This window comes from Taeniopygia guttata, chromosome 10 (genome assembly GCF_048771995.1).
Source record: "Taeniopygia guttata chromosome 10, bTaeGut7.mat, whole genome shotgun sequence".
Classification (NCBI taxonomy): domain Eukaryota; kingdom Metazoa; phylum Chordata; class Aves; order Passeriformes; family Estrildidae; genus Taeniopygia; species Taeniopygia guttata.
In genome coordinates, this window is record NC_133035.1 from 10,870,118 (window position 1) to 10,895,192 (window position 25,075).

At 36.4% G+C, this 25,075-nt stretch overlaps 1 protein-coding gene across 6 annotated transcripts in view; it reads left to right on the forward strand.

Annotated features, from left to right (window-relative positions):
* The window catches only part of TRPM7 (transient receptor potential cation channel subfamily M member 7), a 51,587-nt gene that overhangs the window by 19,126 nt on the left and 7,386 nt on the right, over nucleotides 1-25,075 (forward strand). For 2 of the 6 annotated variants that reach the window (XM_030280946.4, XM_072933698.1), the window contains exons 2-28: nucleotides 916-995; nucleotides 2,424-2,462; nucleotides 2,951-3,149; nucleotides 4,297-4,510; nucleotides 5,042-5,166; nucleotides 5,763-5,934; nucleotides 6,708-6,882; nucleotides 7,605-7,728; nucleotides 7,976-8,048; nucleotides 8,314-8,414; nucleotides 9,289-9,423; nucleotides 10,229-10,282; nucleotides 10,831-10,971; nucleotides 11,448-11,582; nucleotides 12,168-12,448; nucleotides 12,903-13,131; nucleotides 14,342-14,497; nucleotides 14,634-14,777; nucleotides 15,305-15,433; nucleotides 16,066-16,350; nucleotides 17,409-17,583; nucleotides 18,129-18,261; nucleotides 19,073-19,257; nucleotides 19,878-20,010; nucleotides 20,437-21,152; nucleotides 23,164-23,240; nucleotides 24,113-24,172. In XM_030280946.4, the coding sequence (XP_030136806.3) occupies nucleotides 916-995; nucleotides 2,424-2,462; nucleotides 2,951-3,149; nucleotides 4,297-4,510; nucleotides 5,042-5,166; nucleotides 5,763-5,934; nucleotides 6,708-6,882; nucleotides 7,605-7,728; nucleotides 7,976-8,048; nucleotides 8,314-8,414; nucleotides 9,289-9,423; nucleotides 10,229-10,282; nucleotides 10,831-10,971; nucleotides 11,448-11,582; nucleotides 12,168-12,448; nucleotides 12,903-13,131; nucleotides 14,342-14,497; nucleotides 14,634-14,777; nucleotides 15,305-15,433; nucleotides 16,066-16,350; nucleotides 17,409-17,583; nucleotides 18,129-18,261; nucleotides 19,073-19,257; nucleotides 19,878-20,010; nucleotides 20,437-21,152; nucleotides 23,164-23,240; nucleotides 24,113-24,172 (4,470 nt within the window). Of the gene's footprint in view, nucleotides 1-915; nucleotides 996-2,423; nucleotides 2,463-2,950; nucleotides 3,150-4,296; nucleotides 4,511-5,041; nucleotides 5,167-5,762; nucleotides 5,935-6,707; nucleotides 6,883-7,604; nucleotides 7,729-7,975; nucleotides 8,049-8,313; nucleotides 8,415-9,288; nucleotides 9,424-9,910; nucleotides 9,972-10,228; nucleotides 10,283-10,830; nucleotides 10,972-11,447; nucleotides 11,583-12,167; nucleotides 12,449-12,902; nucleotides 13,132-14,341; nucleotides 14,498-14,633; nucleotides 14,778-15,304; nucleotides 15,434-16,065; nucleotides 16,362-17,408; nucleotides 17,584-17,894; nucleotides 17,942-18,128; nucleotides 18,262-19,072; nucleotides 19,258-19,877; nucleotides 20,011-20,436; nucleotides 21,576-23,163; nucleotides 23,241-24,112; nucleotides 24,177-25,075 lie in introns of those variants that run through there. The other 4 variants (XM_072933696.1, XM_072933697.1, NM_001177554.2 and 1 more) reach the window with 3 other exon arrangements.

Here is a 25,075-nt window from a genome sequence, read left to right on the forward strand (position 1 = left end):
ATGTAGCACATTGCTGTTAGCAATGAAGTAATTTTAATGTAATCTCAGTGAGGATTTAAAGTAATGTTGCATAATTTGCAAATTAACATTCCAAGATTTTTTTCATGTTTTTAATTTCTAAAAGCCCTGTCTGAATTTGTTTCCCAATGTGTTGCTGAAACACGACACAGACGTTACGCATTGTGATGTTGTTCAGCAACCTAAAGATTATTATGTAAGATAATGTTAATGTTGTTGTTTAAAGCAACTGAACGAAATTATGTCCAGTGATTAAAATAGGAAGCATTTGAAGTAGTGAACATCCTTAATTTCATGTTCCAGAACATGTTTCATATTTAACCTTAGAACACAGTTCAGAGATCCCAATTAATTTTATTTACTGAAAAGTATCTTGATGAAGAACAAAGGTTATGACCTATTTATTGCTAGTTGAAAAGATTGCCAGTGTTGTTAGAAAGCTTCCTTACACACAATTCCAATATGAAAATTTTACTTAATTAAAGAGGGCAATTGATGAAATTAGTATAATCTCAGTTTAGTGTGGGTAATTTAAAAAAAAAAATTACATTATATTTTTCTTAACAAGATATGGTAATAGTATATCTTAAAATTGTTTATGGGGTGTTTTTTGGGTACATATTTACATACATATTAAAATTTTTGCTATTGGAATGTTAGCTTTGAAAAATATTACTTCTATTTTTAAGTGATTTTTATATAAATTACATAATGATTCTGGTTATTTCAACCTTTGGAGAGATGTGTGAGACTCTTTTATAAGGTCATACATGGTTTTGTTAGTTTTTGAGAGAGCAAACTCCTCATATTCTAACTCTTCTTTCCTTAAAAATTTTTTTCATTGCAAAGGTATGTGACTTTGTGTTTTATAATACTATTAAATTTTTTGTTTTTCAGTCCCAGAAATCCTGGATAGAAAATACTTTCACGAAGAGGGAGTGTGTGTATATTATACCCAGTTCAAAAGACCCCCACAGGTAAATGAGAAATTATGCAAAATTTCATTGCTGCTCTTTAATGTTAAAAAAAGTCAGTATTCTCACGAGTGTTAGACTGGCTTTTTGTATGAAATACTGTCTTGGGTTTGTGCTTTGGTGACTGGACATTGTTGCTCTGTGAACTGGATTTTCTTTTTCTGAAAGTACTTTGGCATTGCAGAAATCTCTAACAAAATGTTCCCCTGTTCTCTTTACTGCTTCTTACCACTCCTACTGATGTCTATGATCTGTTTATAGTGAGGGGGGTGTGAAGTCAGAAAGTCTCAAAGAAATGACCTCTACTGGAATTTAAAAAGCATTGTAAGTGTAGGGTGAAGTGTGAAAATCAACCTGACAGTGTAGAAAAAAGGGGTGAAGAATTCATAGAAGAATAAACAAAACCAAGAACTGGGGTGGGGAAAAAAATTACCAAAAAAAAAAAAAAAGGCTGAAGTAGTACTTGCTTCTAGGGAAAACAGATAAATGGGAACTGTTCAGATTTCATGTGATGTGTAATATTTCATCCTTAAGTTCTGAAAGGAAAAAAAAATCTAGGCTGAAAAATGGGGAAATGTTTCTAGAGGGGAGGCTGAGGCCAAGAATATTTAGCATATCTCACAGGCTGTTTTTACCTTATCTTAAATTAGAGGTGTGAAATCAAGCAAGTTAATGGTAACTAGTGTATATTTAGCTGACTTTCAGCAAGTGTTGCAGGTATAATTTAAGAGTTCCTACAATGATTGACTTTGTATATAGTCATGACATTTGTGTCACAGATAAAATAAAGTCAAACTAGAAATAGATTTAAAATTGTTATTTTTAAGGCAGTTTTGTCTCCCCATAATATTTACTATTATAATTATGGATTTTAGATCACCATTTTTCCCTTAAGCTTCATATATGTGACAGCAGCTGAGAAACCTTTTCTTCTGAGGTTGAGAAAACTTCTATTTCACTCTTTTCCTTAAAAAACACTTATAAATCTCTTTTGTTATACTGGGGCAGGTTACTGTTTTTCATTTAAGTACTTTGTTTTTAAACAGAAAAAGAACTAAAGGCTGTAGAATTTTCAAATTATTGTAAATAATTCACCACAGTCCTTGAAGTCATGTGACATGAGAAACTTTTAGAATTTATGGCCACAATTGCAGCACATGGAAAATTTGCAAATGCAAATGAAGTAATTAGAAAGCTGTTAAAATTTCCAGAGCATTTAACAAGGAACAGAATGGTCTTCAACACTTGCCCTTTCAATTTAAGCTATTTGTAGCTTACAATGGACTTTACAACTTTCCCACCACAATTTGTCCTTCAGTTTCTAAGAATGGCCTCTGGTTGTTGGTGGTTTTTTTTTTGTTTTTTGAATTGCTCACTGTTGTGTGTGAATTGTGTCAGAAGTTTAATGATAACTTTAAATATTTCTTACAGATGCCTTCCAGGATGTCAGATTTGTCAGCAACTTGTCAGGTAAAAGTTCTTTGTAATTACAATATTTATGAATATTTTCTCAATAAGTGCTTTCATAATAGGGTTTTCAAAAGTTTTGCTCAATATTATGAGTGACAAGTTGGCGAAAGGTTAGATATAAAATAAATATAGATAATGTTTAAAGAACTGTCTGCAATAAGTAGGTCATGGAGTTATAAATGTTATATAAATTATATATGTTATATAAGTTATATATGTTATATAAATTACTTGGCTTCAAAGAAGCAATTTCTGCTGGCCTCCAGCTTGCTGCCTTAGTGAGCTCCAGTATTTTGCATAATCATATGTATTGTATTTGACTATTGCTGTAAATATTTATGACAACAAGGCTTTCTCTGGAAAAGATGTTTTTGTAATATCTAGAATCTTTGCTTTCTAAATCTATTCTGTTCCTGTTATGGATAAAGGAAGTTCTTTTCTCTTCCAAGGGTAGTATTACCAAAGCATTCTCGGTGCTCTGGGTGCAGGTGCTGCTGTGGCCGCTTGGTCAGACAACATGCTTGTTTCACTGCCAGTCTGGCTATGAAATACTCCGATGTGAAGCTGGGTGAAAACTGCAATCAGGAAACAGAAGAATGGTCGGTGGAAAAACACACAGAACAGACCTCTACTGATGCTTATGGTGTCATCAACTTTCAAGGTGGCTCTCATTCTTACAGGGCTAAGGCATGTATGATGTTTTGTTGTTTCTTTTTTTCTTACTCTCACCATGTTGATGCTGATTGCTTCATTCAAATTCTGAAATTGAATGCTGAAAATATTAGCACCTCTATTGTGGCAAACCCGTGGCCTCTTTTATTCTAGCATTTTTGTTGTGATTTGAATTATTTCTAATTTCTATTTGTAGAAGATTTTTAATTGTGGTAGAAATAATTTAAAACTTATGCAGTTACAGGCTACAGGGGGTGCTTGTACAATGTGACTTCTATGGTCAAACCAAAGTACTTGAGTGAGGGAGCTGTGTTCTTTATGCTGCTGGCAGAAGCCCTAAGGCCAGTCCAGTATTCCAGGTCAGATCATCTCTGTGAGAGAAGGGCCCTTGGCACAGTTCTTTCATGTTCTTAATAGCAGTGTATGGGTTCCTTTGTACTTAGTGTAGCTTAAAATTGCTGTGAACCCTTTTCTAGGAGCACAGAAGCACCAGGCTGCCCACTCATTTCTGCTTCCTTCTTCAGAGTGCAAGTGGGGTTGTTCAAACCTGTTTAATGGAGTAGTGTTGTTTTGTTATTTAGAACTGTATTCAGAAAGGGTTCAATTTCTGCCTACTGTCCCTTCTATTCAGTAGCTCATTCTGAAGGTGTGGCAGCATTGTAGCTGATCAACCATCTACTTAATCTTATGCTGTTAAACATAGAGTGTTGAAAAGCTGCCACTTTTGAAGTTTTCTGTTGAAAAATGTAGGTTTCCTTCCCACCAGGAACAGGGAAGGAAAACCAAGCAATAGTAAAACTCTTTGCAGGGGACACAAAAGCCTCTCCCAGCAAATGATAGAGCTTTTACAGATACTTCTGAATTTCATCTAATTTAGAGATCATGGAGTGCTTTCATAGAGTCATTTTCTAGGTCACTATGCCAGTAGGATGGAATACCATGATCTTTCTGTAGTTGTTTCCTTTCCAAAACTTGCTTTCAAAACTGTCACATCTGGGCTATAGAGGATATAAAGGAAGCTTGTTCATTTATTGCATCTGCTGTGTTTTGAGAAAGTGAATTACAGTTTCCATAGCTGGGAGTAGGATAAGATATCCTGAAATACATCCTAGTTCTTCTTTTGACACATTTGAACCTTTTAACTCTGTTCTTGTGCCTGCAGTATGTGCGACTGTCATATGACACTAAGCCTGAAGCTATTCTGCAACTTATGCTCAAAGAATGGCAGATGGAATTGCCAAAGCTTGTTATATCTGTCCATGGGGGCATGCAGAAATTTGAACTTCACCCACGCATCAAACAGTTGCTTGGCAAAGGTCTTATCAAAGCTGCAGTGACCACAGGAGCCTGGATTATAACTGGAGGAGTGAACACAGGTAAGGAGCTAGCAAAGAATGTGCACAATTAACTGGATTGCAATTTTACAAGAGCCAAAAGATTTAATGTATGGATGCATTGCTGCATCCTAAAACAAAGACATTTGAATGAGTTGGGTCAAATGAAATGAAAATAATGCATTTTGAACGTATGTATTTGAACGCGAGCTACTGTTTTGTATTGAAAAGAGAAATAACATATAGAGGGGTTGGATTTTGGGCTTTGTTTTGTTTGGGTGGTTGTTTTCTGGGTTTTGTTTTTGAAACAAGGAAGAGCTTAATGTGATTAAAAAGAAGTACAGTAATGTGCTGGAAAGTCTTTAGTTCTTGCTAGCTAATATTTGTTTTGTTGAATTACTTCATTTCTTCCTAGCAGATGTAGCACAGTGCCTTTTCTTTGGTAGTCTGTAAGTTTCCAGCTCCTTAAAGGCCTGGTTATCTAAATAAAACAGTTAAAGACCTAAATAAATGTTTGTATTCTTAGTAAGATGTAGCATTCAATGCACTGGAATCTTTTTTATGCGTGAACAGGTGTTGCAAAACATGTTGGTGATGCTCTAAGAGAACACGCTTCCAGATCATCTCGAAAGATTTGCACTATTGGGATTGCTCCATGGGGAGTGATTGAAAACAGAAACGACCTTGTTGGAAGAGATGTAAGGATGAATTACCTAACTGAAATGATGATTTACCTCATGTACTTTTGACACATCTGCTCAAGCATGTTTTTCCCTTGCTTTGCATCATTGGGATACTTGCTTTACTATGAAGATACACTGACTTCTGTGACTTATGCAAGATCGTTACTGTAAACAAGTTGCAAAATGCAAATGTGCTACAGGAGGAGCTTGTTCTGAAGTACATTCTTTTTTCCTCCTTCACTGATGCCATTGAATCAAATAACAAAAATGTTAAAGTATTACAGAGAATTCACATTTAGAAAGGATAATAAGTTGAAAAAATTTTATGTGGAGTCTTCAGTGCTACTGTTTGCCAGAGAAATCGCAAATTTTCCCCAAAGACACCTTTTCAAAGGATCTTTGTTACCCTTCAGAACAGCATCCTTTAGATAAAATTATCTGCTTCCCTGTACAAAGTTCAGAGCTGCAGCTGTTGGTGTATCCTGATCCAAGGCATGCTTATATGTGTCAGTGCTTCTTGTTGAGCCACCAGTTCTTGTGTCTAGTTAAATTTCACAGAAACAAATGTGAATCGTTGCAAGTAAAAGACATTGTTGTGTGCTTGCATTTAGGTGGTTGCTCCATATCAGACCTTGTTAAATCCATTAAGTAAACTAAACGTCCTAAATAACCTCCATTCCCATTTCATTCTGGTGGATGATGGAACAGTTGGGAAGTATGGAGCAGAAGTTAAACTGCGAAGAGAACTGGAAAAAACTATTAATTTGCAACGGATCCATGCAAGTAAGTATTTCTGGTGCCTGAGGGCTGTTACTGTGGGTTCATGAAAAAGGTGTTTGCACCAAACATCTGAGTGACAAAATAAAGTAAATAAAAACTTTTGTTTATACTTCAAGTCTAAAATTGCAGATTTCAGCAGCTGCTCTGGACCCTAGTTATTGCTGGTAGATTTATGATTTCTCTAGGACCACAGAGGAATCCTTTAGGAATAAAGTTGTCTATTTACTTTGTAAGAACAAATCTAAATCACTTCAGGTCTTGGTCTGTTGTCACCTGGTCCTGATTGGTGTGATTAATTAATGGTTTTGGTATGGATCACTGGCAGTTTCACAGTTTGCAGTATGGTGTTTTTCCAGTTGTGGAGCAACACATGTATTTTGACCCTTACAGGAATGCTCTTGCAATATTTCCAATCAGTAGAGAGTTCCTATGTACCTGTGTTCAAACTGTGTATGTGCTGTCACCTTTGGAAACTATTGGGGGAAGTTAGAAGAGGAGATTCAAAAAGAAAAATTCTTCAGTTTTCTGCATTAGTTCGTCAGTGTTTCCTTGAGGAATCTTTTCTGTTTTGTAGACTGTATCCTGTTGTATTGACCAGCTTGGCAGTGTCCCAGCCCACCAACAGTTAATGTCTGGCAGACAGTTTTTAATGTTGATTTTAATGTTGATTCAATAGAAAGGACAAACCTGATTTTTTAATTATGTCAAACTGGCCTTACCATTCAATATACACGTACAGCATTGTCTAGATTTTATATTTGTTTGCCATTTTCCAGGAATTGGCCAAGGTGTGCCTGTGGTGGCACTTGTGTTTGAAGGTGGCCCCAATGTCATCCTCACAGTTCTAGACTTCCTTCAGGAGAGCCCTCCGGTGCCCGTGGTGGTGTGTGAAGGAACTGGCAGAGCTGCAGACATCCTGGCCTATGTTCACAAGCAAACAGAGGAGGGGGGGTAAGTGCCAGCAGTGCCAGAGTGTGGCAGAACCACTGAATGGGTCAGGTTGGAAGGGACCAGAGTGGGTCATCCCAGAGCACATGGCACAGGATTGTGTCCAGGCAGTTCTTGTCATACACAGATGGATGACAAGATGTACAGATGCGTGGCATCCATGTATGTCTGTCACTCACAGATGAGCTTTGAGACCATTTCTTCATGAATCTATACAAAACCTTTTTCTGTTTAGTGCAGAAGACCCTTGCCTGTTTTAAGTGTACCTTCAAATAATAAAAGGGATGTGCTTGGGCTCCACAGGATTTGGTGATTTCTAGTCAGTTGTCCCTGTTGCAGGGGCTGCCTCTGAGCCTTGGGAGGCAGGGATCTAATGTAGCTGTAAACCAAACAGCTTTGTCCAGGCTAAGATTACAAATGCGTCTTACTCAGAGGAGTGACTGCTTATTATTTTGTGTCAAAACCTTCTGGCTGAGAATATCTCAGAACTCAGTATGGGAAGGAAAGGAAGAGAGAGTTGAGTTGCTTTTAGGAGGCAGTAGTATTGAATTGTAGGTTAAGTAACATGTAGTTCTTTCTAAAGGTTACCCAAGGTTTTGCCACAGCAACAGTAATAAGCTTATAGATAGCAGGACTTTGAATGGACATGTTGAAACTAATTAAATGTGTTGTTATTACTGTTCATCTAAAACAATTGTTTTCCTGTTTGTTTGTTTCAATCTCAGGAATGTTCCTGAGGGTGCTGAGCCTGAAATAATTTCAACCATCAAAAAGACATTTAACTTTGGTCAAAGTGAAGCAGTTCATTTGTTTCAGACACTGCTGGAATGCATGAAAAAAAAAGAACTTGTAAGTAGATCATGCCATAACATTTTCTATGCAACATGCATGTATTTGTGTAATCATAGGAGGAAAAGAAGTTCAAATTAATTGAAAATTCCTACTTAGGACAAAACAGAATACATACTAAAAGTTTGAATTGAGCATAGACAGGCAGGTGTCTTTTATGTCAGGAATTGAAAAAGATTTAAAAGACTGGAGCCAATAACCTTTGCCTGAAAATAACTTTTAAATATGTTTTCCCCATTTTGGACAGATTACGGTTTTTCATATTGGATCAGATGAACATCAGGACATTGATGTTGCAATACTTACAGCATTGTTAAAAGGTGAGACTTAATTTTTTAAGAATGTTTGGAACCTCCAGCTATTATTGATTAGTGTTTATATGATGAATTATTTATAAAATACCAACAGGAATTGTAAGTTTTTAAACAAATAGATATTTGTGTTCTCATTGAATAATGCTATAATATTACATAAATGATGACCTATACAGCATAATTTTGTGGTGGATTGCTTAATTTGGACCTTTCAGGAAGCAAGAATATTATAATTAATTTTTAATTTTCTTCATTGTGTTTGCTTCTTAAGGCACGAATGCATCTGCATTTGACCAGCTTGTTCTTACACTTGCGTGGGACAGAGTTGACATAGCCAAAAATCATGTTTTTGTTTATGGGCAGCAATGGCTGGTATGTATGTAATGGTCTGGGTTAAACAGAATGATAATTCCCAATAGAGAGAAGTACAATTTACTGTAAAGGATGAATCTTGACTTTTGTAGAGAGAGACTTTGGAATATTGACACATTTATTTTGAGACAGTAATTTGGGTGTACTGCGTAACCTTAAAGGTGTTCTGTTATTATGTATTTGAAAATGGTAGAAAAATTTTAGAAATGTGCTAACTGTTCTGAATAACTAGCAGAGAAAACACATTACAAAGGTGAAAGCTGAATTCATGTTAGTCAGATGCTCTTTCTTTGTTACAGTTGCATGACCCTAGAAAGTTCTTAAGAAGCATCTGGTAAAATGCACTTTTGGCAGCACTGCAGTGTCTTTAGAGGGAGGGACAAAATGTCTGGTTTTTGTAGTTTGAAAATTAGTTTAAGAACTACCTGGTGGATCTTGCCTTTTCTGCCTAGTACTGTAAAAATAAAACATGATCCTTTTGAGTGTGCAGTCAGAAGTACGTACTGTGTAAGGCTTGTTGATTGCCATGGTGGTTCTGACATCTTTGAAACGAACTGTGCTTTAGATATTTTAAGTCTTTTTTTGCGTTATCCAACAGCAACTTATGAGAACACCTCAATTAGTTAAACCAAATGTCTCCTTAGTCCCGCTGTCTCAGTAGGCAGGACCTACAGAGCAGTTCAGGTCTTCAGAGTATTGTGCCATCCTGTGCCGTAACTGTGTGAAGTTCAGGGGATATTCTGAACAGAGGGCAACATCTTTATAGACATGTAAGGTTTTTCCAGCCCTCTAAATGAAGGAGGCTGATACAGTATCTAAGTTCACTTTTTTACTGGCTCTCTCTAGGCTTTACCTTTTTGCTTATTTGCTGTAGGTTGGCTCTCTGGAACAGGCTATGCTGGATGCCCTTGTGATGGACAGAGTTGCATTTGTGAAACTTCTGATTGAAAATGGAGTAAGCATGCACAAATTTCTTACAATTCCCAGGCTGGAAGAACTTTATAACACAGTAAGTAAATGATTGCTTTTTCAGCTGCTTTTAGAACAGTTTTTTAGTTGCTCAGCCTGTTGTGTCCTAGCTGGTGTGCAGCAGTCTGGGGGTTGTGGGGTGTTGGTAGGGAAGGCTCCTGGGCATGAGGTTGGAGTTGGGAAGTGGATGCTGTTGGCTGCTGTGCACAGCCCCAGCAGTACCAAAATTGTCTGTCAGTAGGCTGTTCATCCATGTGTGATGGTGGGGTTTGAGACTAAAGGGAAAATTGCAGCTCTGTGGACACACAAAGTGTGCAAAGCGCAGTGGAAAAGAGAATGAGAGAAAGTCACATTGTGTGAAGCTTGTGCCCAGAATCTGAGATCTATAGGCCTTCATAGGACGGATTCTGTCTGTAGCAGTTAACATCATAGTAGTTTTAGGAAGAATTTAATTTGTCAACCTGTATAGTTATAATTATTACTTAGAAAAATTTTGTTGCTGTAGGTGTTGATCTTAGAATTCCAAGGTGATTTTGATAACAGTATCCAAAGACAGAACAAAGAACCTTCCACCAAAAATTAGCTGATGTGAGTAGTACACAAATATGGCTTAGGTTTGTGTTAACAGTCTCAGTATCTGCTTTTGACAAAAAAAAAAAAAAAAAATTAATTCTTTAGCTAATAAAGCCATGTAGAGAAGCCTTCTTGAGAAGTTTATTTATTTATTTAATTTATATTTTAATATATATTTATATTCTAAATTAGTTTTAAAAATTAACCTTTTATGGTGCTGCTGTTGCATGCTAACTTCTCATTCCGAGTTTTCCTTCTCTTTTGTTGTAAAGAAACAGGGCCCAACTAACCCAACACTCTTTCATCTTGTTCGGGACGTCAAACAGGTATGCTGTCCATGTAAAAATCTGTCAAACTAGCAGTTGTTTTTTTGTTAATTTCTTGTATTTGACTATCAATTTGATCCACAATTAATTAATTGAATTTTATTTTAAGTATTAAGCTACCTCTGCAGACATTTTGGTAGTTTTCAATATTTCTGTTGTATGCTTGGTGCCCTGTTGCCTAAAAGATGTTTAAACTGTTATGATTAAACTGTTGTCTTTCATTTTTCTTTTGATTGTTTTCCTTCTTGGAGGCATTGGAAGCTGATGCTTCCAGCATGGAGAAATTTTGGTTGTTAAAACAATAGACAAAAACCCTCTGGTGCCTCCCCCACCAATGGAATGAGTATCTGTTCTGTTAGGGGAGTTCATGTAGACCTGGTTATTTTTTAAAATTAATAACTGTTGAGTCATGTAGATGCTTTTTGGGTTTTGTGTTGGAGGGTTTTTTATCGTGAAAGCTTTTTTTCTTTAAATTATCATTTAGAGCTCTGGTAAAACATGTAGAAACACTCCAAGCAAGTTTAATATAATACCTTTCGTATTCCTAGGGAAATCTTCCTCCAGGATATAAAATCAACCTGATTGATGTGGGCCTGGTAATTGAATATCTGATGGGAGGAACCTACAGATGCACCTATACAAGGAAACGCTTCAGAGCAATATACAACAGTCTCAGCGGGAACAATCGGGTACGTGCACTTGGGTAACAGCCCCTTTGTTCTCAGCTGAAAAAACCCAAACCTCTGTGTTTTGTACAATGATTGAATCCATGTTGGTTTGTTGTTCTTGTCAATGGACTGGTTATTTTAAATGCAGTAGTAAGGACTATGAGGACAGCTGAGAGCTGTCCTGGGATTCAGGGCCAACAACAGGTTTTGTTCTCCTCAACCTTATTCTAGCATATCCTAATTCCTTCTCTGTGGTTCCCTCTTTTCTTACTCATAGGGGAAGAAAGGACACTACACATGCAGATTCACCAGGGCTTGGGATGCAGATATTTTAGCTTCTTGTGCAAGCTACACTAACCAACAAGTGTAACTGCCCATTTAGTGACTTCCTAAAAACAATGAAAACAAACAGTTTGTTAAATATCCAGTGAGAATTCTGGTTTTGCTGTTTGAGTTCATCCATGTTTCAGTAACCAAACCCTTTTTCCTTGTTGCAGAGATCTGGGCGAAATCCTTCAAGTACCACTCCTCAGATGTGTAAAAGCCATGAGTCTTTTGGTAACAGGGCAGACAAGAAAGAAAAAATGCGCCATAATCATTTCATCAAAACAGCGCAGCCGTACAAACCAAAGGTGAGGCTGTGAGGGGAACGTGATGAGGTTTATTTCAAGTAGCTGAGAGTGGAGCCTGCTGAGTGTGAGTAGCAGCAATTGCACTGACTTTGGTAAAGCTGGAATTTCAACCTTTCTTTTGTACTCATTTCTAAACTGCAGCTTTTTAATAGGATTCTGTAAAGGGTGTTTCTATTTCTGTATAGTACTCTTGTGGATAGGCTTTGACATGTTAGGGACCAAAAAGTTTCTTTGACAGAGTTCTGGTAATGAAGGTAGGACTCACATGGCTTGGTAGATGGAGCAAGATTTGGCCATGTGTTACTACTATAAGCAGTTTCCATGATTTTTTTATTTGTATGTATGTATATTAGTTACGGCTTTTCTTTGATCTATAATTCAAATTAATTCAGTCTCACAGTTATTAAAATGAATTGTACTCAACTGAAGTTTTGAACAAAAGTTTCTGCCACTTTTCAAGTCCTCAAAATTTTTCTTTTTATAATTATTTATAACCTGGTATTGGATCACTCAGCATTTTATTTCAATTTACATAATGACCAAGTATAGCAACTTAAAATATGACTTTGCGATTTTATTTTACAGATTGACACTGGTGCAGAAGAGGGAAGAAAGAAAAGAACCAAAGATGAAATAGTTGACATAGATGATCCTGAAACGAGACGTTTTGCTTATCCTCTGAACGAGCTGTTGCTGTGGGCAGTGCTGATGAAGAGGCAGAAGATGGCCCTTTTCTTCTGGCAGCACGGCGAGGAGTCCATGGCCAAAGCTTTGGTGGCTTGCAAAGTCTATCGGTCCATGGCGTATGAGGCGAAACAAAGTGACCTTGTTGATGATACTTCAGAAGAACTGAAACAGTATTCCAAGTAAATTGCATTCCTATTGTTCAAAATATTTTCTTGACCTCTAAGTAGTGGGCTACTATGAACAAAACACAAATTGTGTTAGCACAGTTGGAAACAATTAGTTTTGCAAAAAGGTTTAAGTGGAACTCTAGTAGAAGCTTTATATTAGATATTGCTCGCTCTTGAGGTCTGTTAAAAGTCATAATTTATAGTCAAATTAAAAGGAGACTCGGTGTGCCATTTTCTTCTGTGTAATTTCTGTGTGTTTTTCATAGCTGTTTTAGCAGGCATACGTTTTTAACAGAAGTCACAGATTGGTGCATTGTGGTTATAAATTACAGTGTATCTGTACAGAAGGGACAAATAATAGTCACTTCAAGTTATGCAAGCTGGGAATTTGTGCAGCAAAATCCTTGCTAAACTCATGGCCATTTCTATAGATACTATCTTTTGTTTTGTTTTTTCTTCATTTTAGTGAGTTTGGTCAGCTGGCAGTTGAGCTGTTAGAGCAGTCCTTCCGACAAGATGAAACTATGGCCATGAAATTACTGACTTACGAACTTAAAAACTGGAGCAACTCCACTTGTCTGAAGCTGGCAGTGTCATCCAGGCTCCGTCCATTTGTAGCTCACACTTGCACACAGATGTTGTTATCAGATATGTGGATGGGAAGGCTGAACATGAGGAAGAATTCATGGTACAAAGTAAGTACTGTTGCAGTTTGTCAATGTAAAAAGGGTCAATGGAGTTTATGTTTAAAGGGAAGAAAAGTGTGTGTTTTAATGCCTTTAATGTAAAGCTTTCACAACTATAGCTTTTATTAATAAATCCTGAAAACCAGTCTCCTGTAACATAATCAAAACTGGAATATTTGTTGTAAACTCTTCTTTTGACACTCTATTATCTTTTCAAATAAGGTACAGAAATATAGAAGGCCCAAACCAGGCAAGTAGCCTTTAATCAGAGGCTTAAAGAGATCATGTGAATACTAATCCACTACTAAAAACATAGTAGTAACAATCCTTAACAGATGGAAAACTTGTTGTAAGAGTGTAGTTTCATGCATTTTGGCTTTTTACAGAGAGCACATAAGACTTTGTGAATATCCTATTTTGGAGGAACTGAACAAAAGCAGGGCACAGAACAAAACAAGGGTAGGCAAATTTGGGACAGGTTTTCCAGTGGTGCCCTTTGTGTGATATAGATCAGTTATGATCTAGACAGAGATAATTGATGTAGATCAGTTGAACCAAAATGGGAGTTGCATATTTCTGTGAGAAATTAGGTATCAAAACCTAATTGTTGCTAGAAATAAAATGAAATAAAACTTTCCTACAAAATACCTACAAGCATCATTTAACTTGTGACCTACTAAAATCCTCTTTGATAACTGATTAACTGTTTGCTTGCTTGCTTTGTAATAGGCTAATGACAGTAAATAGCTTTCACTTACTCTCTTCATCTATACCTTAGCTCATTTTTTTACCATAAGTTGAAGAAAAAGAAACCCATACAAAACAAACACCACTCCCCCCCTCCCCCCACAAACCACAACCTCATATATGCTTTTAAAATACACTAGCAATACACAGTTTCAAAGCTTCTGGGAGCAGACTAAATAGCAGAATGTGAACAGAACATCTCTATGTGCTTGGAGCACATTCTTTCTAATAGCTTTGAATTTCGGAATTTGTTGGTTTTTCCCATTTCCTATGTCTTGGAGTCAAGAAACAGTCTGTATATGTGATCTAAGCTCTTAAGTGTATATACAAGTAATAACAACTAATTATTTTCCCCCTCAATAGCAAGCAATTGAAATGTAGATAATATCTTTTCAAAGTCTATTCTGTGTGTTGGTGTATTCTGATGCTTTGTAGTTGTGAACTATTTACACTTAGTCTTCATCCTTTCCAGGTGATACTGAGTATTCTACTCCCTCCTGCTATACTGCTGTTGGAATATAAGACCAAGGCTGAAATGTCACATATTCCTCAGTCTCAAGATGCACATCAAATGGCAATGGATGACAGTGAGAACAACTTCCAGACTGCAGCAGATGAAATACCTATGGTAATGTGGGGCAGAGGGAGATGTTAAAAACAATATTCCTCATGTAAATAATTTCATTTTTAAGTTAAAGAAGTGGAATTTAGTGCCAGAAAGCATACACTTTTGTGGGGGAAGTTAACAGTTTTTTTTATTTTAGGAGGTTTTTAAAGAAGTGAGGATCTTGGACAGTCCTTTTGAAAAGCATGACATGGAGACTCCAGCAAAACCTAAAAGACTCCCAATTACACAGAAGTTTTATGCGTTCTATCATGCTCCAATTGTGAAGTTTTGGTTTAATACGGTGAGTTTTTTTCTGTGTAGTGTGTATTTTATTTGGAAATGTAGGACAGATTTCTTGGGTATTTCCCAACATGTATCTCTGATGGAGTCAAAGTTAAGCACTATCCAAAAAGCAGACAGAAAACCCCTTACCTTTCTGAGCTGGAAATGAGAAATACTTCATTTCATAAAACTGCATAAGCATATGCTGTGCCCTGTGGTTTGGGTTTTCTTTTAGTCTGTTCTGAGTAATTCTCTTCATGAGTTGCTAGTAGGGGTTCTATAAACATGTATTAATCTCAAGTGCATGCACAGCTTCATTTCAATCACTGTAATAGAAATGCCAGAATTTGTACTAAAGGAAAATAGCTGTAATAAGAGCAAAGCTTTGCTAACAATAAATAGATTATTACAGCTGTCTATTTAAAATGGTAAATGTAGTCTTGTAATCCTACTTGAAGCTTTTATTGTATACCACATCAAAAGATTCCATGTGTCTTTAAAGGAACCTTCAGTAATTGTATGTATATGTTTTATTTGTATTTTTAGTTGGCATACTTAGGATTCCTCATGCTCTACACATTTGTGGTTCTTGTAAAAATGGAAGAATTACCGTCTGTTCAGGAGTGGATTGTTATTGCTTACATTTTCACATCAGCAATTGAGAAAATTCGTGAGGTATGCCTGTAACAATCTGGGATTTTAGCCTTTTTTTTTGTCAGTTAAAACAGTATGCATTAAACAATTATTCTGTAAACAAGAAAAGTGAAGACACTTCAAGCGGCAGAGTACATTATTGAATATCTTAAAGCTTGGTATAGGTTGCTAGATGGAGGCCTTGTAAAATATGTATTTATTAGTCAGGTAGGCTGTGCCACTGTGCTGTGACCAAGATATCAAAAAACAAAAGCTTTAGTGACACAGAAGAGTCATCATAACTATAACGTTCCTGGAGTTCTGTAATAATTTTTAAATGGGAGAGATGAGGTTGGTCCCTTAACCTGGTGCATGAGGCTCAACTGAAGGCAGATAGGATTAATTTTTGTCAAAGTAACTGCCTGAAAAGAAATAAAAACATCACCAAAACCCACTAATTCCAAAATGCCTTAATGGATTGTTTAGACAATCCTCCTTTCCTTGTTGTTAAGCCGACACAGTTAAAACTGGTTTTGATTGCTCAGCATTTAAAGATTCTTCATTTTAATAGCTATTATATGTTTACAGGTATAAAAATGCTAGTGATTCACATATATTACTGTTGGTCCCTGTGCAATAAATATGAGCTGTCCTGACCTTAATGTCTTTTACAGATTTTTATGTCAGAGGCTGGGAAGATTAATCAGAAGATCAAAGTGTGGTTCAGTGATTACTTCAACATCAGTGACACAGTTGCCATTGTCACTTTCTTCATCGGGTTTGCATTAAGATTTGGAGCCAAGGGGAATTTTGGAGAAAACACTTACAGAGAGAATTATGTCTTTGTTGCTGGAAGAATAACATACTGTCTCAATATAATTTTTTGGTATGTGCGATTACTGGATTTTCTAGCTGTAAATCAACAGGCTGGCCCTTATGTTATGATGATTGGGAAAATGGTAAGTACTATGTTTGTTACTGATTTTTTTTTTCCCCAACTGCATCTTTTTACAACTTCTCTCAATAGTTTTATTTAGTTAGAAGTTTTTTATCCTGCTGTAACAGGAAAGTTGGTGTGCCAAAATAGCTAGGTGGAATATAACTTAAAGGATTTCAAAAGAAGCACTGATTAGAAGGCTTCCTTTATGGAGCTATCTCTGTTACATAAATGTAAAAAAATGGCAAAACTTCCTTCTCTGGCCTGTTTTGTTCTTAGATGTCAGAGACCTAAATCAATTTGATGAAGCCTTTGTCTTGATTCAGCTTTCCATTTAGGTCTGAAATTTATAGCCTTTTTGTGTTCTTTGGTCAAAACTTTTAACTTGTTTAGTGTCCTGAAGCACCTTTGTGGTTTTGTGCTATGGAAACAAAATCTATGGGAATAGATTATGCTTCTTGTCATCTCACACAAAAAATACTAAAATTGTTTAAACTTAAAATTAAATAACCTATCTCTACTATCAGTAGCTATTCTAAATGTTAAAAAACATTTTAAGGTGTGAGAGCTGTATATATGAATGTGGAAGAGGCTTTTGTGTTTCTTCCTTCTATAAAATGGTTCTTAGAAAATTTAACCTTGTCATTACTTAAAAACAAGGGCATCAAGTTGCTCATTTCTCACTTTGATTTCTTGCAAGAGGCATAGGTTCTGTGTTCCTGCCCTTGGAAAACTGCCTCTGTATTTTGTGCAGCTATTGAGTACCTTTAGGAAGGAATATTTCTCTTTGTCAGCTGCTCTTTGTGTACCTAATTGTATTCAAGTTTAAAGGGAAATACGCTCAGTTGCCTTTGGCCAAGGGTACTAAATACATTCTAAGAAAGGACAGGGAAAATTTGGGGTTTTTTACAGGGCTTGTTATTTAACAGAATTTGCTGAGTGAAATATTTGTGTCCTGGACTCTTTTCCTTGTATAATACATAGAATTTCTCAAGTGTACACTGTCACTGTAGAAGTTTTTTAGAGTTGCGAGATCACATTTATGACCTTGTGGGTTAACTGACTTTTTTGTGTTAATAGGTGGCCAACATGTTTTACATTGTGGTGATTATGGCGCTTGTACTACTTAGTTTTGGTGTTCCCAGGAAGGCAATACTGTATCCTGATGAGGCACCCTCTTGGACTCTTGCTAGAGATATTGTGTTTCATCCATACTGGATGATTTTTGGTGAAGTCTATGCCTATGAAATTGATGGTAAGATACTGCAATTACGTAGCAAGTAAAGAGAAAACTTACTCTGATAAGGTCTTACCAAAATCTTATGAAATTCCAATTTTATGAAAGTCCCAGTACTGTTGGCATTGATCCCTTTTGTGGGTTGCAGCTGTAAAACAATGAGACCTGATTCTTCATTTTCTTTTCTAAAATTTGTTTCGGTTAGAATGGAAACTACAGAATTACAATTTCTCTCATGGCTATTCCTAGCAAGATTTGGGAATTCTGCCCCACAGCTATCATGACAAAATTTTGGCTGTGGTGATATGTACTATGCTTTTTTTAAAAAGCCAAAAATATGACTACAGCACAGTATCAGCCAGAAACATTGTCTCTGGTATTTTTCTACCATGTTCCTAAATGCATGGAGACATTTCAAAACTGCAGAACCAGTGCATCATAGGTGGTTGTTGCGAACTGTAAGTGACTCTTTTTTTTGGGGGGTTTTTTGAATTGCGTCTGTACCTGCTGGGAGTTCTAACAGATGTACATGTCTTCTCTGTATCTCTTTTTTCCCAACACAGTTTGTGCAAATAATTCTGATGAAAAGGTTGCTCATCTCTGTGGCCCAGGAACATGGTTGACCCCGTTTCTTCAAGCTGTCTACCTCTTTGTACAGTACATAATCATGGTTAATCTCCTGATTGCATTTTTCAAGTAAGTATGTAGATAATAGGTAATTTTTGCTAATAGTTGGACAAGTGTCTATCTCATTGCAATAAGATGACAAGATAAGAACTGATGCCGGATTAAAGCAATCCCATTTTCTGGAAGTTTTTTCAGGTTCTAAGGCAGTTCTAAGGTCTTTGTCTCTTCCTCACTGCAAGGCCATGGCTAAGTTAGAGAAGTGTGTGATGTGACTGGTTCACATCACATCTGTGAGGTCAGGGAATCAAAAGTTCAAGGAAAACTACTCTTTGTCAGAAAACAAACAAACCAAAAGTATTTCTTTGTCCTTATTGACTGTTGTTCCTAAATTCATGTAATGTTCTCCAGTTGGTTGGGTTCAGTTGTAGCAAGTTATCTGCAAGTATTTGATTTATGGGCATAAGCAGCTCATGAACACTGAAGAAGGCAGACTGCAAGATTAATGTGGTGTGATATGAAATTCTGGGTTTAGTTAGAAACAATTAATTTTTTTGTTCAGCAAACTTGAAATTCGATCTCAGTGTTATTTATTTCTGAGTAAAAATACTGATAGGAGATAGTTACTTGATAGGAGAATTTCTTTAGTCCTCTCCTTGCTCTGGATCATGGTGTTCTCATGGTGTTCCAACTTCCACAAAAATAACTTTGTAGCAGAAAACAAGTTTATGCTTTCATCACTTACTTAGCTGGCTTCAGAATTCAAGATTGTTATCAAAGTGATAAAAACCAAACAATCTAACAACCACTAAACAAACACCAACAACTCCCCACCACCCCAAAAAACACCTTGATGAGTTAATATTGTTCTGTTCCCTTTCAGCAACGTGTATTTACAAGTCAAGGCAATTTCCAACATTGTGTGGAAGTATCAGCGCTATCATTTCATTATGGCCTACCATGAAAAACCTGTTCTGCCTCCACCACTGATCATTCTCAGCCACATGGCTTCCCTCTTCTGCTGTATATGTAAAAGAAGAAAGACAGACAAGACTTCAGATGGGCCAAGTATGAAGTTATCAAAAAAATTGCAGTAATGTTTTTTATATGGTTGAAGCAAACTGTCAGACAAGTACCATGTTCTTGGTTATAATGTGTATTGTGAAGAAAGTCAAAGTGGGTCCTAATTTTAAATGTTTTCAGTATTGATAATTCTTTTGAAAATCACCGTGCTTTTCTCAAGGGTTTAATGGCAGCCCCTAGAAAACCTCCAGTAAAATAACCTATCACACAAATGAATATATTAAATTTATTGTTATTGCTAATGGAGAGGATTTTTTTTTTCTTACTGTAAGACTTCTTTGAAACTTTAAGCAAAATCAAATGCAGCTAAGAAATCTAGCTTCTGCCTCAAAGGAATTAAAGAGTAGGATTGCAAGGAATGATAATATTGTGCGCAGATCCTCTCAGAATTACTATTTTCATTTTATTGTCTGTCTTATTGAACTTTTTTTTTTGCAATGAGAAAGGAAGGGTCTTAGGTGGTCCTCTGATAGGATTTTTTTGTTTGTTTTTGTTTTTATTGTAGTGTTTTATTATTAATATCCTTTATAGAGTTATGACTATTAGTTTTCAGCACCTGTACCACTTCACTACATGGGTCATCTTAAATGTTGATCTCTCTTTAGAACTCTTCCTGACAGAAGAAGATCAGAAGAAACTTCATGATTTTGAAGAGCTGTGTGTTGAGATGTATTTCAATGAAAAGGATGATAAATTTCATTCTGGAAGTGAGGAGAGGATTCGAGTCACATTCGAACGGTAGAATATTTACAATTAAAATTTCTGAATAGAAAATTAGAACTTTTACAGGTTTTTTTAAAATGTACTTTAAAGGGGGAGAAATGCAGCTCAAGAACATGAAGTATTTTTGCAAATTTTATATGGTATCTTTCCATTGCTGTGCAGAAACTGAGAATGTGATTGATGCTTCTTGATCTATAGAAGCACTAAGTAAACTGAGGCAATCATATTATTTAGTTTCCCATGATGTTTTAAGAAGCTGATAGATTTCAGAAGTACGTACAAATGTTGCATTACAAAACAGTCCAATGCTATTGTATTATTGTGACATTTCAAATTTGTTTTCCCCCCTGATTAAATGGACAGAAAGTGTTATAATCTGGGGTTTTTTGCATATTGAGAAAAATACCTTTCATATCTACTTCATAATTTGATTTTTCTTAGGGTGGAGCAAATGTGCATTCAGATAAAGGAAGTTGGTGATCGTGTCAACTACATTAAAAGGTCATTACAGTCTTTAGATTCACAGATTGGCCACCTCCAGGATCTGTCTGCTCTAACTGTGGATACTCTGAAAACACTGACTGCGCAGAAAGCTTCAGAAGCCAGCAAGGTTCATAATGAAATCACCCGGGAGTTGAGCATTTCAAAACATTTGGCACAAAATCTCATTGAAGATGGCTCTCTCAGATCGTCTGTGTGGAAAAAGCACAGCATTGGAAATGTCTTTGGTTCTTTTCCACAAGGAGGCCTTGAGAGTAACAGCCCTTTGCTCTGTAACATTTCTATCCGTGATGACAAAGAAGTCCAGCATAGGACAATTGGCCAGGAGTTGGCTCTGGTTCCTCGAAGAGAAGAAAAAAACTTCCAAGAGGCAGGTTCCTCAGACAGTGCCTTATTTTCAAATGCTGTTTCCCCTCCAGAACTTCGCCAACGAATACAGGCTGCAGAGATCTCAAAATCCACTAGTAAAAGTAAAAAATTAGGCAACTCATCCAACAGCATGCCACATGTAACATCCTCAACAACAAAGTTTTTTGTTAGCACTCCATCTCGACCCAGTTGCAAAAGTCAGCTGGATTCTTCAGCAAAGCACGAAGAGACTGTTTTCTCTAAGGCTACAGAAGGAGATAATAATGTAGAATTTGGTGCATTTGTGGGTAAGTATAACAAAGTAGATTCTGAATGTCCTGAAGTCATTATTAGCTGCTCTTATCCTCTTGCTTCTGGCTCTGCTTGCCTTGCTTTCACCCAACCTTGTGTTGAAAATGGAGGATACGTTAATTGTGGTTTTATTCATGATGAGAGTGACACTAATGATAACTACAGCTGCAGAGTTGACAAATGTGCTCACCAGTCCCCTGTCAAGTTAGCGAAGAACAAGCCCCAAACGAAGTTCTCTTTGTCAACGGGCAACTTGATGTCAACAGTCAACTGTGGCGGCTCGCATGGAAAATTGAATGTTAAAGATGAACTTTCCAAAAGTCAGCATGTCCATGCAATGGAACTGCAAAGCCGAGATTTATGTTCTAACATCCTTATGGGACTACTTCATAAACTGTGGACCAAATCTAAGCCACAAGGTTTGACTTATCAAGAATTGTATGGTATTTTGGGTGTATTCCGGTTGCAGGTGACTTTATTCTACCATTTTGCTCTGCTTTTTTTGCATTTAACATCTCTAATTTCCCTTTGTTGCTTGAATGTTTTTTTTTAACTGAAATGGTAATTTCTCCATAATTCTGTCACATAGACAATATTTTTCTGAAAAACATTATGCAGTTGTTGAGTATAGCGCTTTTGGGCAATTAGCAACTGTGCAACTTGGTATGGGCACTGTAGACAAACCTTTTGTGGCTCATTATAAAGCTCCTACTTTCTGATTACATAAATCAAAAATATTGTCTATTTCTTGACGTAATTACAGAACACTACTCAGGCTGATGGAGTCCTGGACAAATATCTTCGTGGTATCTGTGTCAAGCTGAGGGTTCCTCCTATACTGTATCTCCTAAACACTCTTACAGCTGGGATCTTCCACTGTTGCCTAGGCTAACCTGTGTTGGGGCTGTCATTTTGGAAGCTTCCAAAGTCCTTTAATTCAATACAACATTTTGCCTCCCCTCAAGTTCTGCTTAACAGTAAAAAGGTGGATGGTTTTGGTTAGTTACCTACGTATTTGAATGATAAAACAGTGGCAGATTCATTGCAAAACACAGGTGTGGGTTTACTAACTGATCCCAGTAAAGTCGATAATGCTTTAAGTATGCTTAGTGTTTAGTAGAAGATTGTAATCTGGAATTGTCGGGTTGCCTGCAGAGGTGTTGTCTTGCTATAGTTGTTTAGGGATATCTCAGTGTTTTCCAGAGATTTGCTGAGGTTGTATAAATTTAAATCTCTAGAGAAGAGTTTATCCTACTGCTGTGAAACTTGGAGTTCTAAGAAGTTACCTACGTTAGCTATTAATGTTTAAGTGCCTCATGGTTGAAAAAAGAAAGCAAGGCTAAAGAAAAATTATGGACAGTGATTGTACAACTCTTATCTAATCTTTAAATGTACTTCACCACTAATAACTTTGAATACTAACTATACTTATTTACTGAAGCCAGATTTTTTTTGTATATGGTTCTCTGACATCTCTAGCATTTAGAACATACCCTTCATTCTTACTGTCCACAATTTACACCACTTGTGATTCCATGCAGATTTCAATTGTGAAGCCAAGTAGGTTTTCATTCATTATAAAGCCACATGATTGGGAAAATTCTGGAAAGTAGTCCTTGCAGCTGGGAGGATGAAGGGTATGTTATAAAAGCTACCTCCAGGAAACTGTCTACTTTCCCTTCATTTGTCAAGCATACATAAAAGTACTGTAATCCATGCCTTGTTCCTTTCCTGTGAGGAGCATACGCTTGAGTAAAAATTTAAAATACTAGATTTACTTTTTGAATCGTGGTGCTCCACACCTCAGTGCGGGAAAGGCAATAGTTTGATATTGTTACACTGATCTTCACTTTAGCATGTTTGTGATGTCTTTCCTAGTGCAAACAGGCACACAGACATTAGGAGGTTTGTAACCCTTTGCTATGGTGATGCAGACTATTGGCATGGTCAGAACATTGGAGGTTGCCTTTGATTTTGAATACTCTTTTTGAATTCACTGTGTCAAAGGTCACAGAGACAGCATGGACCTACAGCGGTTCAAAGAGGCAGCCAGCAAAATGAGGGAAAGAAGTGCTGATATTGAGGTGAGCATGAAGGACTTTGTCAAATATGTTAATGGGGATCATTTTCTTTTAAACTCTAACCTCACAGTATGTTTGGAAAAAGTCTAAGACCAAATATAATACAAAAACTTACACATTCCTGCAGACTGCACTTTACATCTGTTTCATAATTTAAAAAAAAAATCCGGTGAAAACTCATGTAACCTTAACTGCCATCAAGTCCTGTTGCTTCATAATAGGATACTAATGAAATAAACAAGCTCTGAGGTTATGAAAGCTAAGATGACTACAACTGTGAATCGAGATCAAATTAAGTATCCCATAATCAGTGTTAAACTAAATATTTTACACTTATAAATTTCATGATCAGCCTTTAGGAAGACGAGGGTAATTTGCATTATAATTTATAGATCAAGATGACAGTATGTATCATTTTCAAAAGTGACAAAAATTGTTCATTATGCTTCCAAGAAGAAAAAGCTTTTTAATAAACTTGTCATAAAGTAAAATGAATAATTTCAATTTCTTTAAAGAAATTTCCTTAGAGAATAATAAAAATTACTAAAATTAAAAAGTGATTAATCATAAACCTGCCTGCCAAGTATTTTAGTGTGTGTATATGCGAGTGTATGTATTTATGTATATGAATACTAGTTTTTGCCATGTAGCTGTTGAATTAGCACATGCAAATTACTGTTTGCAGTTATCATGCATTCAGGGGTGAATACACTTCAGAATTGCATTATGACCATTTGCAATGCTTCTGTTCTGCTGAGTTGCATGTTCTGAAACTTTTGATGAGTATAATGTGTGACCAAAAAGCTTTTTGTATGTATTTTTGACACAGTTTTTTTTGGTGTTATTGTCAACAATTTACTTTGTTTCTTTGATAGGAGCAGCAGGAAGACTTCAAAAAAGCTATATTGGAGGGTATAGAGACAACCAGACTTCAAGTAAGTAAAGAAAGTTTTCATTTATTAGGAATGTTATTTTCAAAAGTTACTAAAAGTATTCTTTTCAGTAAAGACCTGGGTCTCTGTTCTTATCTCATTATCTGTAAACTGGCTGTCTCCTTGACCTAGGTCTAAAACATTCTAGTGTTTGGGGATGTAAAGAAATAGTTTTTATGCACACACCCACACATCAGATAGACATTTTGGACACACACACAGGCCTGTGTATATTTATGTGTCTGGGGTGTATTCTGTAAGAGGGAAGGGTGAAAAAGGGTGGTAACAACTTCCTAACTGTAACAATTTTAGGAATCAAAGGCAGGTCACAATGAATTTTTGCATTTTATTCAGGTAACCACTAGAGTAAATAAGTAAGCCCTATTCCACTCTACACATAGTCCCAGTTTGTGATGAAACCACCTTTCTCCTTTTTTACAAAAGAAATATTTTGTTGTCAAAAGTTGACCACCTCAGTTCATATTCCAACAATGCATAATTGCTTTGAAGGAGTATGTCCATAAGGAAATTGCTGTCATAACCCATAGATTTTTACATGACAGGAGTTTACTACATTTTGTTGCTATTTTAAGTGGATGCAAATTGAAATTTATCTTCTGCCAGACCCACATTCTTATATAAAAACTGATAGCCAACAAAGGCATGAAATAGATGAGCTGAACATGGTGCTTGTGGGATCCAGTGTAATCCTATTGTAACATTCCCGTGGGTCAGGAGTCTTAATGTTTGCCTGAAAATGTTACAGCTGGTGGCTACTGTGAGTAGAGCATTTTAATTGTGCATGCACAATTAAATTAATGCACTCAACTTGTACATTTCAATGCAGTGAGGTATTTGAAGTACATCCAGAAATTTTGAAGAGTCCTGGCCAGTCCTAAAATGAAA